The 18,725-nt window shown below is 39.9% G+C and overlaps 1 protein-coding gene across 1 annotated transcript in view; it reads left to right on the top strand.

Moving 5' to 3' along the window:
- chn2 (chimerin 2) overlaps positions 1-17,901 on the top strand; it is a 54,143-nt gene extending 36,242 nt beyond the window's left edge. Inside the window, exons 7-13 of the mRNA XM_072678725.1 lie at positions 7,275-7,361; positions 9,623-9,707; positions 13,081-13,254; positions 14,783-14,860; positions 15,059-15,196; positions 15,978-16,083; positions 16,652-17,901. Coding sequence (XP_072534826.1) covers positions 7,275-7,361; positions 9,623-9,707; positions 13,081-13,254; positions 14,783-14,860; positions 15,059-15,196; positions 15,978-16,083; positions 16,652-16,823 — 840 coding nt within the window. The 3' untranslated portion in view covers positions 16,824-17,901. The remainder of the gene's footprint in view (positions 1-7,274; positions 7,362-9,622; positions 9,708-13,080; positions 13,255-14,782; positions 14,861-15,058; positions 15,197-15,977; positions 16,084-16,651) is intronic.
- Positions 17,902-18,725: the final 824 nt, after the last annotated feature.

Here is an 18,725-nt window from a genome sequence, read left to right as displayed (position 1 = left end):
CAGGCATATTGCAGCTTCTGGTTTGTTTATATACAGGTGCCTGGAAGCATAGCAACGTTTAATAGTGGTGTTCTCTGAGCTGACTAAGATGTGCAATTAGATTTCAAACTAAGCACTTTTTAATAAATTTTGAATTTGAAAGTGCAAAGGTGTGGAAAGGCAAATATTAATGATAGTTTCCCTTTTATTTGGGAAAGGAAATGGCTGTCAATATATCGTACACAAGTATGTACAGTGGCAGGATTGGTTCTACCATGATTGGCATATTTGTACTTCACTAGAACGTATCCTGACTTTCTGTTGGTAGGTTCCAAAGCTCTAGTCACTATAATGTCCAACTGATCTGTTGACATAAAAGGTGTCAGTAAGTAGAAATCCTGTATATTAGACCCCTCTTTCAAACTACATTTTATAAGATACCTAAACATTGGTCCATGGATTCATATCGCTGCACCTCCATTTTGGCCCTTTTTTACTTTTTGACACAATGTAAGTCTGGCCTTTGTTCTTCACATTGGGGTTAAATGTTGTGATGACCAACAGACATGTTCCCAAATAGCCTGGATTAACAAATTTTACAATGACCTCCATTTTTTTGGAAGTTTTCTTCCTTTCTTCTGTTAAGTTGCTTTTTAGAGATTTTTTTTTGTGTGACAGCAACAATATTCTCTTGTTTTTTGGATTGGAATTCTTCTTTTGCTGGAGCCACAACTAAAACTATTCCCAGACTCCCAAAATTCAGACACTAAAGTGCCTACTTGCAACAGAAAACCTGCAGTATAAAATATGACTACTTTCAACTTTCAACTTGTCATGGTCTCTCCTCTGCATATCTTTGGAGACATTTTCTTTCTTACAGCCCCCCTTAGGTGGTCCACTGGTGGCAGGCTGCTTACTGTCCTTATTGTTGTTATCCCCAAAAAACTGGTGGAAATGAGTAAAAAATCGGTTAAAATAAAATTATTTTTTAATTATTTTGAATAAAAATGTTTAGTTTGCAACTCAATCCCAGTCTGTCATACATACATACAGTACTGAAGGGCTTTAACTACAGGCTTTAACCCTGGAGGCAGATTGCACAAATTGCTGTCACTCACTGGATTACAACAGCTTCAGACTAATATATGAACATGGGCACATTGATAGGGTGTGATGCTCTTTACATGCTGTCCCTTCTAATGATACCTCATTGACTCACTCTACCTGTCCACCCACCAGTTCTCAGAACTTCCCACACACACATTCTGTATTTGTAACTGTTTGTGTGTACTGCCTGCCAAATTCCACATAAAGAAACTTGCAGATGATAAATTGAAGCTCTGCGTTACTGTTTGCTATTTCAGCAGAGCTTCTGTGAGGAGAAAATGGGCCAATGGACTGGATGAATAGCTTGGTCTCATGCTGCAGTATTTGTTTCTCTCATAACACGCCATGGTTTAATTCAGTCCTGCTGCTGTTTTTCTTTGTTTTCTCTTTCTTTTGAGGAAATGTATTTCTCTCTTATGAAATAATCTTTAGATCACACAGTGTGGCATGTCTGTCTGTGGAATGTCTGGAGGAAAACACCCCAGTTTAACCTTAGAAAAGGACTGATTTTATGCTGCTCATTGTTTTTATAACTAATTAAGACCAAATTTAAGATCACATCTATCTCTTTTCTTTCCCAGATCTATGGTATCTTCAGCGACCATTGTATTCACTGTAGAACACCATAGCCCCCCTTATAAAGAGGCATTGACCGCACATGTTCTTTCTTTATTTCAGCCAGTGTTTGTTGATAATATAAAAGCATTCATGATATTTCAGTTGCTTTTTACTGTACTCTGTTTGTGTACTGCAGGATGTGCTAGCTTGCGTATTTTATGCACCAACAGAGGAACACTTGTGCAGTTTTATTTTATGCCATAGTGTCCTCCTTTTTGTGTGTGTTCAGCTGTCGTGACTAAGGAGAATAGAGCGTGCTCTGAAAAGAGACCAGGCCGCTTTGTCTGTCTCTGTTGTGCTATTTCTTCTCTTGGCTTTCTTTAACAGACCAGAAGCCATCTGCCTAAGGACAAAAAGTGCAAGTCCTGCTCTTGTTCCCTCACATATACACACACACACACACACAAACACACATACCCTAAACCATGGTAGCAAAATACTCACCCTCACTGTAGGTCTCAAGCATTCAGCCCTGTACTGCACTTACATTCCTAGTCACCTGAGGAACAGCTGCTCCTCAGCACATTCTCTGAGTGTGCTCACTTTGACCCTATGTACTGATGTCTTTACCATAGATCTAAAATGCAGATGTAACTATAATCACTGTTCCTGTTGAAACACCAGTATCAGTACAACAGTCCTTGTGGCCGACGCTCCTGCTACCTATGCTCCTATAATAAACTCACTCTCAGAGCCAATTTTTCTCTTTGATTCAGACTGAGGTTTCTCTATAGTTCAATCAATCAACCTTTATTTTTCACTTGGACGTACTTTGAGGGTGACCCTCATTTCCAATGTAGCCAAGCATTGACAGTAAACAGAATTAAAAGAGAAAATAATCAGCAATCAGCTTAAACTAAAAACAGCAGAGGTAAATAAACAAATGAAAATAAAAAAAAGCAATTAGAATAAAACCGATATTGTAAAATTAACAAGTTAAAATATAATTAGTAAGAAAGAAAAAAATTAATGAATATAGAGAGAACAAAAAAAATTGATCAACCAAATTAAAATGAACTTTAAAATGAATGGGTCATGGTAAGATTTTAAAACAGCCAAACAAAATGATAAAACTGAAAACAAGATCAGAGAAATAAACCAAAATAAATCTGAACTAACTTAAATAATTAGCATTAAAATAAGCATATGAATAATGATAGATAAACAAATTAAAAAGGACTATTTTTTTTGTCCCAAATCAGTCGATCAGCCCTTATTGTCACGCAGAAGTACATTGATTGTGATTATTTCATCATCTTAAACTGAAAGCAACAGAGGTAAATTAACTAATTAAACACAAAAAAGAAAGCAATAAAAATAAACATAACTGATATTATAGAATGGAAATATTACATTTTTTTAAAAAGAAAAATTGTATAAATGAACCAAAATAAATTAAATTATTAGTTAAGTAATTAGGTCAAAGTGAGAAAAAGTGAGCCAAACTTAAATGACTAAAATAATGATAACTGTGTAACAAAAGTAATAAAAGTAACAAAAAAATAAGAATATAATTAATTATATAATTAATGATGAACAAAAATGAATACAATAATTACAGGCTGTTGAGGGTACGTTCACACCTACCTTGTTTGGTCTTGGATTTTCAGACTTTTCAGTTTAGTCTGACCAAAACAGCAGGCATGAAATGTGCCTCGGACCACAATCCAGACCAAAGGACCAAAATTTGGTCAGACCAAAAAAGGTGGTCTCGATTCGCTTAAAACTGAACCATATATATATATATATATATATATATATATATATATATATATATATATATATATATATATATATATATATATATATTAGATGGTTTAGACTTTTGAACCAATAGCAAGACGTTGAGGTAGACTATAGTCATCAATGAAACAATGGAAGAAGAAAAAGAAATGTCAGAAAATGAGCAGAACAAGCACACGGGGACTATTATGTCTTTATGTAACAATATAATTACTGTGTGACGAGTGCGTTCATTTGCCCAATTCAAACTAGTCTTGAAGTCTGCCCTTGAAATTCATGCTGCTGGTGGTAATGTCATCAGTGTAGTGCAAACCTGTTCTCTTCATTAAGATTTCCCGGGAAAGGCTAGATGCTGAATTGACAACATCAGAGACAAACCCTTCTACAAACCAATCAGTGTCATGTATAGGGACACGCAGCCCACGTAGGTGATGACGACTGGACATGGGTATATTCAGTAATATGCTCTTGGACAATTATGTATTATTAAGTTATTTAGTGTGCTCGCTAAACTGCAGTGTGAAACTAACTAGGTCAAGTAGATACAGTATAGCCTGAACCTTGGTCTGGACCTTTGGACTAAAAAACTCTCACACTAGCTGGGTTTCCCTCTATCACACAATGCTACCAGCACTGGGAGGGTGAAGCCTAGCATCTACTTACTTCAGGACCCATGACACTGCTGAACATGCTGGGAGGAGAGCGTTAAGTGCCAGTTCTGTTACGTCAACTAACAGGCGCTGGCTAACAATGTGCTGAGTGACGGGGGAGAGGGAGGGCCAGTTGTGCTCCCAGTCAAGAATGGCTGTGGCATCACCAGGGTTCAAACCTGTCTTTGTAATGAACCCTCTATTTATGACTGTGTTGTGGTCAGAATCCTCACATTCTCACATTCTCCATCAGCCCTACTTATCTTGATGGCCTGCAGTGCTGCTCTGCTGATGTAAAGGTCCACTGTGTTCACTGTAGGTGGCGTCACCTGTTCTGCCCCCCCAGGCTGCAGTCCAGCCTTGCAGGACTGAAAAAAGTCAGCAGCAGTAAAATCACACAGGCATTTAACCTCGATGCCCTGCTCAGCAAACACTGTTATGCTTAAAATCCTCTATGCTTTAGCCTTGGATTTATTCTCTTAACATTTTAATGCCAATGTGGAAAAGCAGTTTCAAGAATTCTGCTTTTTAATCTAATTTTTAATTGAATAACAAATTTTTTCTGTGTCACATTTTCGCATTGTCACTTTTATTTGGATACAGGAAAACAATATTATTTTTTTTTAATATAGATATTTTTTATTTGTTCCATTGAACTAGATCCGATCACTCGGAAGGCCACTAAAGAACACTCAACTTTCTGTGATGTTCATGAAATCAGTTTGATCATTCTGGAAGTACACATCAGAAGATGGGTAAATGGTGTCTATAAGGGATGCATATGGTCAACAACAATATTCAGGTTGTTAATTCATATTAAAGAGATTATTTACTGGTATTAACAAGCCCAAAGTGTGCAAAGAAAACATTCCCTGCATCATTACACCATCAGCCTGGACTGTTGACACAAGGCAGGTTGCCTCCATGGAGTCAAGCTGTTGCCGCCATATTCTGACTTTATCTGACAGCAGAAATTGAGATTCATCAGATTCACTTTAGTCTTCAACAGTCCAGTTTTGGTTAGCATGCAGCCACTGCAGCCTCAGCTTTCTGTCCTTGGCTGACAAATGTGACTTGGTCGTCTGCTGTTGTAGCTGTAGTTTCTGCCTATAGCTAAGGTTCGAGATTCTGAGATGCTTTTCTCCTCACCACAATTGTACAGAGTGGTGATCTGAGTTACTGTAGCCTTTCTGTCAGCTCCAATCAGTCTGCTCATTCTCCATTGACCCCTCTCATCAACAAGGCATTTTTGTATGAAGAACTGCTTCTCACTGGATGTCACTTTATACACCATTGTGAGTAAGCTCTAGAGACTGTTGTGCATGAAAGTCACAAAAGATCAGGAGTAAAAGCAATCTTGAGTAAAAGTATAGCCTGTTGTATCACTGAGATCACATTTCTCCCATTCTGATGATTGATATGAATATTGCCTGATGCTGATGGCCTGTATTCACATAATTTAATGCATTGCACTGCTGCTACACGATTTGTTAAGTAGATAATTGCTTGAATGAATAGAGGCATGTGCAGGTTTTCCAAAAAAATTGCTTAGTGAGTATATATACATAGCATTGGTATACATTGGTATGGTTGCTGATTTATGTATTACTTTGTCCTAAACCCCACCTGAATCTCCTAGTCTAGTAATCTTCAGTGTCTTTTACCACAAAACCACAAAAACCTTTTTTTGCGAATGGCAGTGAATAAAGTGTTCAGTGTCTTTTATTGTTGTGATGGATGTTCAGACACTGTTTCTGGCCTTGGCAACTACCCCCTGCAGTGTGTGGGCCATGGCCCACCAGTAAAGCCCCTCACTAAGCTGGGCTGGGGTTTTAAGCACCAGGGAATTACACCATGAGGTGAGATTACAGTTTTAATCTGGCCCGGGCCTAAGCGGGCCGTTTGGCTTGAGGTTGTGAGGGTAAAGGCTGATGAGTAGAATGTAAAAGCGTGATTTTACATTCTAACGATTGTAATGATCAGGATGTATACAGACGATATACAGACATATCGTGGATGAAAGTGCAAGAGAGAAGTGCAGGATGATCCAAGAGAAGTGCAGGATGATCCATGTCTGAGGGAACTGGAGTGGAAATGTGTAACTGGCAGTGCGGTACTCTAACAGACGCGTGCCTCATCCAGCACAGAAAGTCTGGACTCCATTGATCCTGCCTTTGAGAGCCACTCAGCCGTGCCAAACGGCACCGACAACTCCTCCTCCCCCTTTTCTATCCTCTCCCTCTCTCACTCTGTTATCCGCACAGTATTTTTTTAATGCTTTTTACAAGCATTTGTCCTTTCAGATACTTCTCAAGTAATACTTCAAATGTTAATGTTCATTTATTTGATGCAAAAAACTCTAATAATAGATCCTATAGGTCCTTTTAAGGTTGAGATAATTTTTTTTAATTGAATTCTGCAGATTAAGTTTGTTGTACCTGCAACTATAACTAACTAACTAACGTAGTATTAGTAAGCCCTATTTTCTAGCTGTGTTAATGCCTGGACAAAATATGTAAAGGGATGTGGCACTGTTCCATGGTAGATCCAAAGTTTGAGGTACCATAATTTGTTTTTATTTAGCATATGAACTACATATGTGCTATTTTTGATTACATGTGATTGATTAAATAACAACAAAAAAAATCATAAATGAATAATTTAGCAGTCCCTGCTTATGGACCATTGCCCTACATCATCCTCTTGTCCCCTCCCTCTGCCTCTACCCTTCTTTGGCAGTGTTGAATGAGTCCCATTGTGTGAGGCACACTCCAGCCCTCAGGCAGCCCCTTCCCATCAACCTACCCCCTCCCCCGTCTCCTCTTCCCATGCAGAGTGGAGCAGCTCCCACTACTCAGTCTTGCCCCCACTGGTCAGTGAGGAAGGAACAGCCACAGCAATCGTCTCCCTGCTGAGCGTCTGCTGCTGTCACCTCCTCACTTCTCACCATCTCCTCTCCTCCTCTACCTTCTCTTCTTCTCCCCCCTCCTAGAGGAGATGCAGGCTCTTCGGGACCCCGGAGGCCTCCCAGTGCCTACAGGGGGGGAGCTGGCTCCTCTTCGAGCAAAGCGGCAGGAGCGTAAGCGGCAGGAGTTGCTGGCGTTGGCTCTAGGAGTGAGGCTGGGGGCTAAGGGTACGCTACTCTGGAAACCACTAAAGCTCTTGACTTGTCCACAGATATCCACTTCTCCAGTGGGCAGGCGCAGCGCGTTGAAGGACGGGTCTGAGAAGCTGTGCAACTATGAGAAAGTCCACAACTTCAAGGTGAGTGCTGAGTGAGCTAGTTTATCCTGTATCCCATCTTCCTGTTTCTTCCACTTTGTACTATTCTTTTGAGCATGTGATTATACTGTACTGCATGTGGCATCAGTAAGCCATAATGTATAGAATGGATCTAACTGACAGAGCTTTTAATCAATTAACACCAATATTGATGAGTAGATATTGATCCCTTGAGCTCAGTGGCTCCCACACTAACAGACCCTCTTTGGTGGTCCTGCACAGCAGTATGGATGTATAGATGGTTAGGAGAGGACATTGTCTGCTGAATCATTCATTATTTAAAATAAAGGGTCTTCAGATGGTCCTTTAATGATGCCATAGAGAACCATGTTTATATGAATGCTGTGAAGAACCTTTAAGATGATAAAGTAAATGATGGTTCTTTAGACCATTTAGGTTCTTCACACTCACAAATCATGGAATCATGAGGGCTTCTTCTATGGCATCACTCAAGGAACCATTTCAAGCATCTTTATTTTTAAGAGTTTTCCTGTCATTTGCGGTCATTTCGATTCATGAGAATTCAGCTATCCAGACATGCCACCTGTAAGCCTTCTCGTTCACACTGTGCTATTCTCAATTGAGAAACTCAGACATGGATTATCACACACCCTAACCTGGCACTCCCTCCTAAAGTTCTCACACTGGTGCTCATCTCACAATAATGAAGAGGAGCATCATTTTTTGTCATCATCACGGGGCTGGCTTTCATAGAGCGTTACCGCAGAATGAACCTTGAATTGGATTGTTGTTGTACTGCGTGCTCTTTCATCCTGGTCTGTATTGTGTCATAGCCTGAGGGCATGTGTGTGACTTTTCTCCATATTGACAACAGATGCTAGATGAGTTGTTTCAGATTATGGAGTCAAAGTGGAATGTAGATAAATCAGGCCTGTGCCACTGCAGGGGGTTCACCCGGGCTTCCGCCTGTTATCCCCCCCCCTGCTGAGAGCACTGCTGCAATCTTTGTTTACTGACTGAATCGCTCTGAGAACAGGCTGGATGACATTGGTCTACTGTTCACTGAGATTATACATGTTTGTTACTGATTACAGTTTGGCATCTGACAACTGTTCATGTCCTTGTAAAATGTAAGCAGATGGAACATGTCTTCATGTATTAGTTCTGTTAATGTTCACTTACTGATTCACTGATTGGGTAAATGCTCGCATACCCATAGACTCTGTAAAGCCTATCAAAGAAAAGGGTGATTTGTTTGCTTTCGTTTATTCTGTGGCATCAGCTCGCATTCAGTCATGATGTTTGATCAAAATAAGGAACAGCAGTGGTTCTCACTGACCCATAGATGATCCAGAGTAAGGTTTGGACCTTCTTGGGGTTCCTAAGCACCAATTTGAGAACCAATATCCTATAGTAAAGTTACAAAGTTGGAATCAGTGTGTTCTCAATAATATGTTAATATGTGACCAGAATGATGAATGGCCTCAAAGTGGTAATAAATTCTGTTATCTATAATGTTTATACTACATGGACAAAAGTATCGGGACACCTGCTCATTCATCTATGCTGCTTTTGCTGGAGTAACTGTCTACTGTCCGGCGAAGGCTTTCTAAAAGGTTTTAGAGCTTTGCTCTGAGGATTCTGACTGCATTCTGCGTGTTGGATGGTCATTACCCCGCCTCATCCCCAACTCCCCAGCTCATCCCAAAAGTATAGGATGGAGCACCACCATCATTCCAGAGAACACAGTTCCACTACTCCACAGCTCAATGCTGGGGGGCTTCATTCCCCTCTAGCCCACACCTGGCATTAGACTCAGTACCAATAGGATTGTGTTTATCTGCTCCCGAGAGTTCTATTCTACTGACAGTACATCTCCACAGGGACTGGACAAGCTGGACATTAATTAGAAGGGGCATCCACAAATATTTGGCCATATAGCGTATATACCATGCATATTAAATATGTTAAATATGTACTAGCAAATGCTTTCAAAACTACTGTTCCAAACTACTGTTTGACCTGTAGTGTATGTAGCCGTTTGAAGGGGATAGTTCCCCTGTAGCTACTTGGGGTCAAGTCAATGCCCCGTCATTGAGTCTTTGACTTCTGTTGCTTTGTCATATTTTATTATGTAGTTCTCTGTAAATGCCACTGTAAAATTCCTCATTCCTGAGCAGTGTCTGTCCATGTGAAATAGCTATGATTATGCCAGGGAGCATGTGTATATGTGTGTGTGTGCAGAGTAATCTGACTCATTGTCTGTGCTGTCTGCTGTGTAGGTACACACCTTCAGAGGGCCACACTGGTGTGAATACTGTGCCAACTTCATGTGGGGTCTCATAGCCCAGGGTGTACGTTGCTCAGGTAACTCAACACCTTTCACTATACTCTTGTTCTTGACTTGGATGTGCAGCTATATATATATGCGTTTCTTTAGGGATCCATCCAGTTAAGGTTTCATCCAACACAAATGAACTCTTTGCATAAATAGGACAACAAAATTACAAGTTTTTTTTAGATGTCAATCGTCCAGTCAGGAAGATCAGCTGCTATAGTAACTCAGGCAGTTTGGCTGTAGACCTGCCCCCGTTCACTTAATCCCAAGCAGTGGCCGTTTGGTTTGTACCAAGCAATTCAACGTTTTAACTAGGCCATTGCAATGTGGGTATATAGCATTCCTGACTGACACCTGGTACAGACCAGTTCTTCCGCCAGTTCACTATTTATAGTGGCATGCACACTGTGTGCAAGAGAAAAGAGAGTGAGGGACACACCCATGTGACACCAGGATAGGCACAAACTGTATCAGTGCAAAGTAAAAACTGGCTCTCTACCAAATCACACACACACAATGAGAAAGGTCTCATGTTCTTTTGAACCTATACAAAGCTGCACTGTCTGCATGTACGTAAACAATGACGCAAACATATCTGTTCCCAGGAGGCTCTCCTAAGCGCTTGTTTATTTGGGTGTTTTCCACTGCGTATTTATTTAACTGCCATTTACTCTTATTTCCTTTCCAACTGAAATTGTCCTGAAATACTATTTTACTGTTCCTAATCTTTCTATCTAGACCATGGTCCAGTTTTTCTAAATCTATCGCCTGTAGAAAAGAAGCACATGTTGGATTATAAACACCTTTAATTCCCCAAATCTCTGCCCTAGTTAATAAGAACTAACTTCTATCTCTTATTGAGGCTTAAGACACTGAGGAGCTAGAAACACCATCCAGTCATGAGGCCTTATTTCAGCTGTTTTTCTCTCATAAGTGGTTTTTCAGCTGTTTTAAACATAGTCCGGGTCTTTTTCCTCACACAAGAGATACTCTTGTTGGTGCCTGGGCCCCAGGCAGGACGTGGTATCATCAGACATGCTGAGACGCAGAGCTGATGTGAACGCAGCCCTACAACAGAGCACAGGGACACAGAAGACTTTTCTTTTCCTCTTCTCTACTTTTCTCAGTGCCCCAAAGACAAGAGACAGCGAGGGAGGAGTGCAGGCAGGCCAGGGAGGCAGTTAAAGTGACAGTGTGATGGATGGGCTGATGAAGCTTGAGAGTAGGGACAGCATGTGTTTGTGAAGGCAGGCCGGCAGATAGACAAACAAATACATATATAGACAGTAGGGAGGCAGCTGCTAGTCACAGACGCCTATTAGTCATTGGAAAACACGATTATGAAAAACCCTGAAGTCTGGTCATGTTGTTTACTTAAAAATGTGCTTATGTTCTTTATTCACCAGTGAAATTGTAGGGGAATGTTCAATTTAACACAAGATGTTGAGGTGATGCAAAATGGTTTATTATCTCAGTGATTTTTATTCTTTTTTTTATCACGACAATTGTATGTATCAGAAAATACACTATATGGACAAAAGTATTGGGACACCTGCTCCTTCATTTTTTCTTCTGAAATCAAGGGTATGTTTGTTGGAGTAACTGTCTCTTCAGGGATCAGACAAGTTGTGTGCATTTGTACATCTGTGTCAGCAATTAGTGCAACTTAAACTAGTTGAATGCGTTTATTAGAAGGGAAGTCCACAAACATTTGGGCATATAGTGTATACTGCATTTGATTTCACAGCTATGCAGCCATACAGTGTGTGTGTATATATATATATATATATATGTACACATATATATATGTATATATGCTTATAGCTTTAATAAAACACTGAGAAATTCTTTGCACTGTTTTAGGTCTGTTTTGGACATTATGCTGCTTCTTAAGAAATCTGACATCAAACGTTCAGATCTATTTGTGCCTCAGGCTATGCTAACAGGCTCACGCAAGTGTTTTAGGGCTGGTTTTGTGAATGTTTCAGAAATGCTGCTTAAGATAAAACTATGTTTTCAAAATATATCTAAATGCTTGTAAATGGTACCTCAGACTTTTTCATGTTTCAAGTGTAATACAATATCAAGGTTTTCTGTAAATTCAAATTTAATGGAATTGGGAGAAAACGTGTTGATTTATACAAAATATTCATTTTTATTTTAACAAACATCAAGTGCCACTCCACTATAATCCCATCCATGCTCCAACACACTTGATTCATATGATTCATATAATGATAACAAGCTTATCATTTAAACCAGGTGTTTTGGAAGGACCTGTGCAGGAAAGGACCTAAAATATGCAGGACAGGGGGTCCAGAGAACCAGAGTTGAGAACCACCACTTTAGCATGATTGGTGGTCTAACTGCATAGTATTGCCCTGAGGCAACGAATGAAAAAACACTGGTTTTGCTCATGTGGACCACGCTCTGACATGGAAAGAGAGGGTGGAATATGTTTGAGTCCGGGTCGGCCTCCTTGTGGTCTCCACATGAAGCCATACCACGATGTAAGAAGGGGGGAGGGGAGGGGGGTGGTCCTTCTCCCAAAATGTAGTCATAACTCCATTTAGTAAGTAAAATGTAAATAACCAAATATACTTATTTACATATTCATGTCCACATACATTTTTTTATGACGTTATTCTTAGAATTTTATTATTATAAAAAACATACTAATTGCTGGCACTTAATCCATTGTGCATGGTCCCGAAAGGATTGCTTCACCCCCAGGTGAAATGTCAAATACACTTCTACCCCTAATTTTATTGTCATGAAGACTAATCTCTGTGACATTATTTAAAAACATGCCACAGAGGGTTGAGTTTGTTTTCACTGAGTATTAATATTTGAACAGGCTTCTGCTGCAACATATGAAACCTTTATTTATTAATTATTCGAGAACTAGCCATTGGTTGACATCTTTGTTAGCGCTAAGAGATGTACACTGTTTGTTGCAACATCTGATTCCGGAGCTCAAAGTCAGCAGTCTTAAGAAAGGTGTTTCACACGGTTGTTTGAGTGATGCCATAGAAGATGCATTACATACAATACAGACACAGTCAGCAGCACGTCCACATACAGATGCAGATGAAAACACATGGGGTTCCACCCACTGTATGTGTGCACACGTGCATGGCTCACTCTCCCACGCCATCACTGTGATAAACAAGTACACACACTGTCATCCATTCCCACACTCTCCTTTTCTATCCAGCTCGGCTGAGATAGTCATTCTGACTCACCTGTCTCCAGACCTCAACACTTAACAGCCAGAACAGCACACACACACATAAACACACGTTATGCGCACACCACAGTAGTGACTCCCAGAAGTGCCTGCTTTTCTGGAGAAGCTAGGGTGATGACCTCCTGACCTTCTGTCCTGTGATCTCTTTGCAGACTGTGGACTGAATGTTCATAAGCAGTGCTCTAAGCTGGTGCCCAGCGACTGCCAGCCGGACCTTCGGCGCATCAAGAAGGTCTTCAGTTGTGACCTCACTACACTGGTTAAAGCTCACAATACGCCACGACCCATGGTCCTGGACATGTGCATCAGAGAGATAGAGCACAGAGGTAACTGCGTTTCAGCCACAACCATCAGGCCATTTCCCTCTGCCTCAAAATGAGGTTTGAGCTTTAGTTAACTAGTAGCGTTTGTATACAAATAGATTAGGAATTAAGTTTTTAGTATTTTTTATGTTTAATACTGAATTAATGTTGTTAACAAATAGAAACTTAAAACTCACATAATGTTGAAAAGTTACATTTGTCAGCACATTCAACAAGAGATACAAAGACATTGATTATGATAAGCAGACAAATGATTATGGTTTCAGCATCATCAATCACTATATCGATGATCTATTTTATTTAATACCAAATGTAACAACTTCCACACTTTTTTTAATACTCTCAGTGGCCTAGTATGTGAGTGCCTGGTCTATTACATTGCAAATGACTGATTACTGGTTTATCAGTGGGGCAGTGGTGGCTCAGCGGTTAGAGCGCCAGGCTATTGAGCAGGGCCCTTGAGCAAGGCCCTTTACCCTCTCTGCTCCCCGGGTGCTGGAGTTGGCTGCCCACTGCTCTGGGTGTGTGTGTACTCACTGCCCCTAGTTCACTAGTGTGTGTACCACAGATGGGTTAAATGCAGAGGACACATTACGCTGTACATAGTACAGTGACAAATACGTGTACCTTTACCTTTTACCATTAGCAAAAATACTGGCAACTTGTGGAAGTGGCTTATTTCTGCATCCGAAAGTTAGTATTTGTATATATTTTACATTGCATATACACCAATCAACCACAACATTAGCATCGCTGACAAGTGAAGTGAAAAAAAAAGATTATCTACAGTGGCATCTGTCAGTGGGTGGATATATTAGCCAGCAGGTGAGCAGTCAGTTCTTGAAGGTGATGATGTGTTAAAAGCATAAGAACTTGAGCCAAACTGGCAAGGGCCAAACTGTGTATGGCTAGATGACTAGACCAGATCACCTCCATAACATCAGGCAGGTATTCCTGCCAGGGGTGTCCTCCTTATGCAGTGGTCAGCACCTACCAAAAGTGCTCCAAGGAAGGACAACCTGTAAACCGGCAACAGAGTCATAGGTGTGACCCATAGAGGCCCTACCTCACAGCTTACAGGACTTGCTTACAGGATCTGCTGCTAATGTCTTGGTGTCAGATACAACAGGTCTTGTGGAGTCTATGCCTTGAATGGTCAGATCGGTTGTGGTGGCTTAATATTAGGCAGGTGGTGCTAAAGTTATGACTGATTGGTGTTTTCCCTTCCTATTAGGTTTTAAAAAAAGATTAATCCTAAGATCATTCGATAGCCCTGACCTCATCTTGTTTTTCCTGTCTGTTGTACCGTGTAGTTTCTCTGTTTAAATGAAATATTAAACATGAAATAGTAGGATTATGTAAGTCTTATGTAATATGGTGTAACCAGGTTTGGCCAGACATTAATTTCTCTCCAGTTTACATGTATTTCTGATTAAACCTTATAGTTAAAGTTATGCTTGGCTTTACTGTATGGCATAAACGTTATATATGGTAAACCTTTAGCTGAATGCTGCCTTTTTGCTGTTTTAAGGGCTGAAGTCAGAGGGGCTCTACAGAGTGTCAGGCTTCACAGAGCATATAGAAGACGTAAGGCTGGCTTTTGACAGAGGTGGGTGTAGAAAAAAAAATCTTTAAAAATTGATGCATCTGATGTAACAACCATGAAACTATGCTTCCAGATACTGCTGGAAATGTGCCATCTACACTGAATAGCCATATTCCATTGTGTACATTTTGTCTGAGGCCACACAATACAGTCTGGATGTTCATTCTCAAGATGACAGGTCATTGTCATTCTCTTCCACAGATGGGGAGAAGGCAGATATCAGTGCCAGTGCCTATTCAGACATCAACACCATTACCGGAGCCCTGAAGCTCTATCTGCGCGATCTGCCTATTCCAGTCATCACCTTCGACGTCTATTCCAAATTCATACAAGCAGCAAGTAAGAGCTTTTGGACATATTTGATTTAAAGCAGCATTATGCAAGAATGTTTTGCTCCCAAGCTCCCCCTACAGGTGGGGAGTGTAATTCACTTTTATTCCACTGCTATATATATAAATTGCTCTATGAGCCTTTTGGACAGCTGTACCTTTTGGACCCTTATGGACAGCTGTATGCATGCATTTGTTGACAAGTTAAAAGCGAAAAGATAGACCGCTGTTGTCACGGCTGTTCCTCTCCTCTGTTGTTTAGCCGTACTGCCCGTGCTGGTTGATGACGATCGCACTAAGCACATTCATATAGCCAAAAAAAAACACTTGAAATTCATGTCACATGCCCACAAATTGGATACATATCCGGTTTAGGACCACATATAAAAGTGACTCAAAAGTGACATGTCCACACAGCCCTGAAAAAATCTGTCACATTTAGGCAAAAAATTGGCTGAGAGTTACTTTAGCCTTTTAAAGTGTAATGTGAACCTAATCTTACAGGATTTTATGGACCTTTGTGAGAAGTCCTTGTGCATCTCCACCAAAGTGACAAAGTGCAGTAGCAGCGTTATAGCCCAGAGTTGCAATGACAGAGACACCATTCTCCCTTATTACAAGTCAATAGATCAATTATTTTGAAGCTGCTATTGTAAGGCAAAATTGCTACATAGTGTTGCTTTAACTGACCATAATGTAAGGCAAAACAACTTGGACACAGCTTTTTGTGTTGTTTTAACTGTTTAAATTCACAGTTTAGCCTTATGTTTAGACATTGTGTTCTTGTACAGAAATAAATGACCCTGACGCCAGGCTAGAAGCAGTCCATGATGGCCTTCTACAGCTTCCTCCTGCCCACTATGAAACCCTTCGCTACCTGATGACCCACCTAAAGAAGTGAGACACATCTCAATTTTGCACTTTCTTTGTAGTTTCTGTAGTTTAATAAAGGAATTGCAGTCAAATAGTAGGATATTAGGTGGTTGGTGGCGCAACAGATAACACCACTACCTGCCAGTGAGCTACCACACCATGTGGGAGACCAGGGTTCGATTCCCAGTCTGGGTGACTATGCTGCGCTACACCAATAAGAGTCCTTGGGCCAGACTCCTAACACTACATTGGCCCACCTCTGTGATATGAATAACCTTGTATGTCGCTCTGGATAAGAGCGTCTGCTAAATGCCATAAATGTAAATATAAATGTAAATATTAGACTTCCCCATCCATTTGTTCTACTTTGTCCAGATGTGCTTGTGCTTGTCAGTTAAAGAAGAAGTATAGCATGTCTTTCTAAGAAAAGGGCTTTACTGGTATGCACTGATTTGACTGGCTTCCACACATTTTCTAGAAAGTCTGAAGGAAGATGAAGAAAGTCAGTTTGGTCATTTGTCTCTTTTTGCATGGTTACCGCTGAAAGGCTGCAGTGTTGGCATATTTGAAGTGCTTTCTCTTTTGCCTTTAGGGTCACCATGTATGAAAAAGACAATCTAATGAATGCAGAGAACCTGGGAATCGTCTTTGGCCCAACTCTGATGCAGCCGCCAGACCAGAACACACTCGCCAGCCTCAACGACATGAGGCACCAGAAACTAATTGTACAGTTATTGATTGAGCATGAAGATATCCTGTTCTAAACACTTCAACTGTAAACAGTTTTATACTTTGAACAGAACAGCAGATGGCCTTCATTTGCTGAAGTGGTTTCTGAATGGTCAATGGTAGCCATTAATCAGACCCTATTTTTGGTGGACAACTGCAAAACATGGCTTCATTGCATTCTGGATTACACTACATGTGCTGTAATAATAATAATAATAATAATAATAATAATAATTACTATTATTGTTATTAGAATAATTTTGTGAAATCAGAGTGCTACTCTAACACATGATCTTGAGACTTCGAGTTACTGTGCTATCTTGATCAGTTAAAATGCTCTTGCTTTATTTTTTTATATGTATTATTATTTAATGTGATCCCATGCAAATCAATGAATTAGATCAATAATTACAAAGTATAAACAAAAAGTATATTTTTTATTTTTGATCTTTATTTCTTTGTGTGATGCAGTAAAATTACTGTAAAAGTACTTTTTCCCCTGAAACCAAATAATGTAAATTGCTGCATGGTACATGATTGGACTGTGCTCAGTGTGTTGCACTGATACTGATTTCATGGTCTGATTCAAAAGTTGTTTATTCTTTGTAATGAGTGATATGTACAGAATATGCACACATTTGTAATGTGTGCTACAATGAGATGACCCAATTTTAAGCACTTTTGTCTTTTGCAAAGAGTGTAAATATTCTTCATTATTCTGTGTCGTCAATGATCATGAATATAATCCCCAAAATCCCTTTTACTTTTTATTTTTTTTGCCAGAAAACCTGGAGAAAAAGGCACAGAAAACATTCAGTGTGGTTCCTTTGTGCTTGTATATACTCGTGTAGCACACTGCTTGTTACTGTCTAAAGGGTGGTACTCATAAGGAGCGATTTGACCGTCTCAGACTGTGATGCAGGCATGTGAGCCAATGTGGACTGGGTGCTGGGAAGACATAATCACAGCTAGTTCTGTTGTCTTTGTCTGTTAAAGTTGTTCATTTGATATGAGACCTTTCTAAAAATTTGTTTTATGAAAAGTATTTTCTGTGAAGAATGTAATTATGATTGTAATTTATCAAATAATGATTTATTAAATTATGTAAAGCTCCATGGTTATATTTTCTTTATTTTTGCATGACAAAAATGTTGTTTTTTGCTAAGTTTGCTTACACACGTGAAACAGCAGCCTGGGCTATAAAAGAATATATATATATGATATTGTTATTTTCTTTTAAGTATGGTAAGAAAATAAGTATATAATCTAAAAAGATCATAAGATTAGGTTATTATTACTTCAGTGGTAAGCTAGCTTGTTTTGATACCTGCTGGCAGCCTGTCTAGAAGTAAGGTAAGAGATACATTCCGTCTGTCAATTCTTTTCATAGCTCATGTAGCAACAGTGGGAGTAAATGAGCCACTTTTTACTTAGGTTGTCCCCTTGCCAGGGACTAATGAGACAGAAGTGAAATGCCTGCATAATGACTATGCCTATTTTAAGATGTTCCCTTGTCTTGTTGTTCAATTCGTCCCAGTTTAGGGGTGCATTAATCCAAGGCAATATGTAAACCCAACCACTGACAATTCCATTTTAAGTCATATTTTTTCCTAATATACACTATATGTCCAAATGTTTGTGGACACCCCTTCTAAAGAATGCATTCAGCTACTTTAAATTGCAATGCACACACACTCAGCTTGTCTAGTAATCCTAGAATCCTGTCCTAGAATCTCTGGAGCAGATAAACATGAACTTATTGGCACCATGTCTAATAAGAACTAGATGAGTATAAAGCCCCCAGCATGATAGCTGGTGCTCCATCCATCTTTTGGGATGAGTTGGTGAGCTGGGGATGAAGTGGGGTGGTGATCATCCAACATCCTGACCTGCAAACGAATCCTCACAGCAGTGCTCCAAAATCTAGTAGACTGTAG

This window comes from Salminus brasiliensis, chromosome 5 (assembly GCF_030463535.1).
Source record: "Salminus brasiliensis chromosome 5, fSalBra1.hap2, whole genome shotgun sequence".
NCBI classification, from domain to species: Eukaryota; Metazoa; Chordata; class Actinopteri; order Characiformes; family Bryconidae; genus Salminus; species Salminus brasiliensis.
Note: the sequence above shows the minus strand (reverse complement) of the source record. Positions and strands in the feature narration are given on the sequence as shown.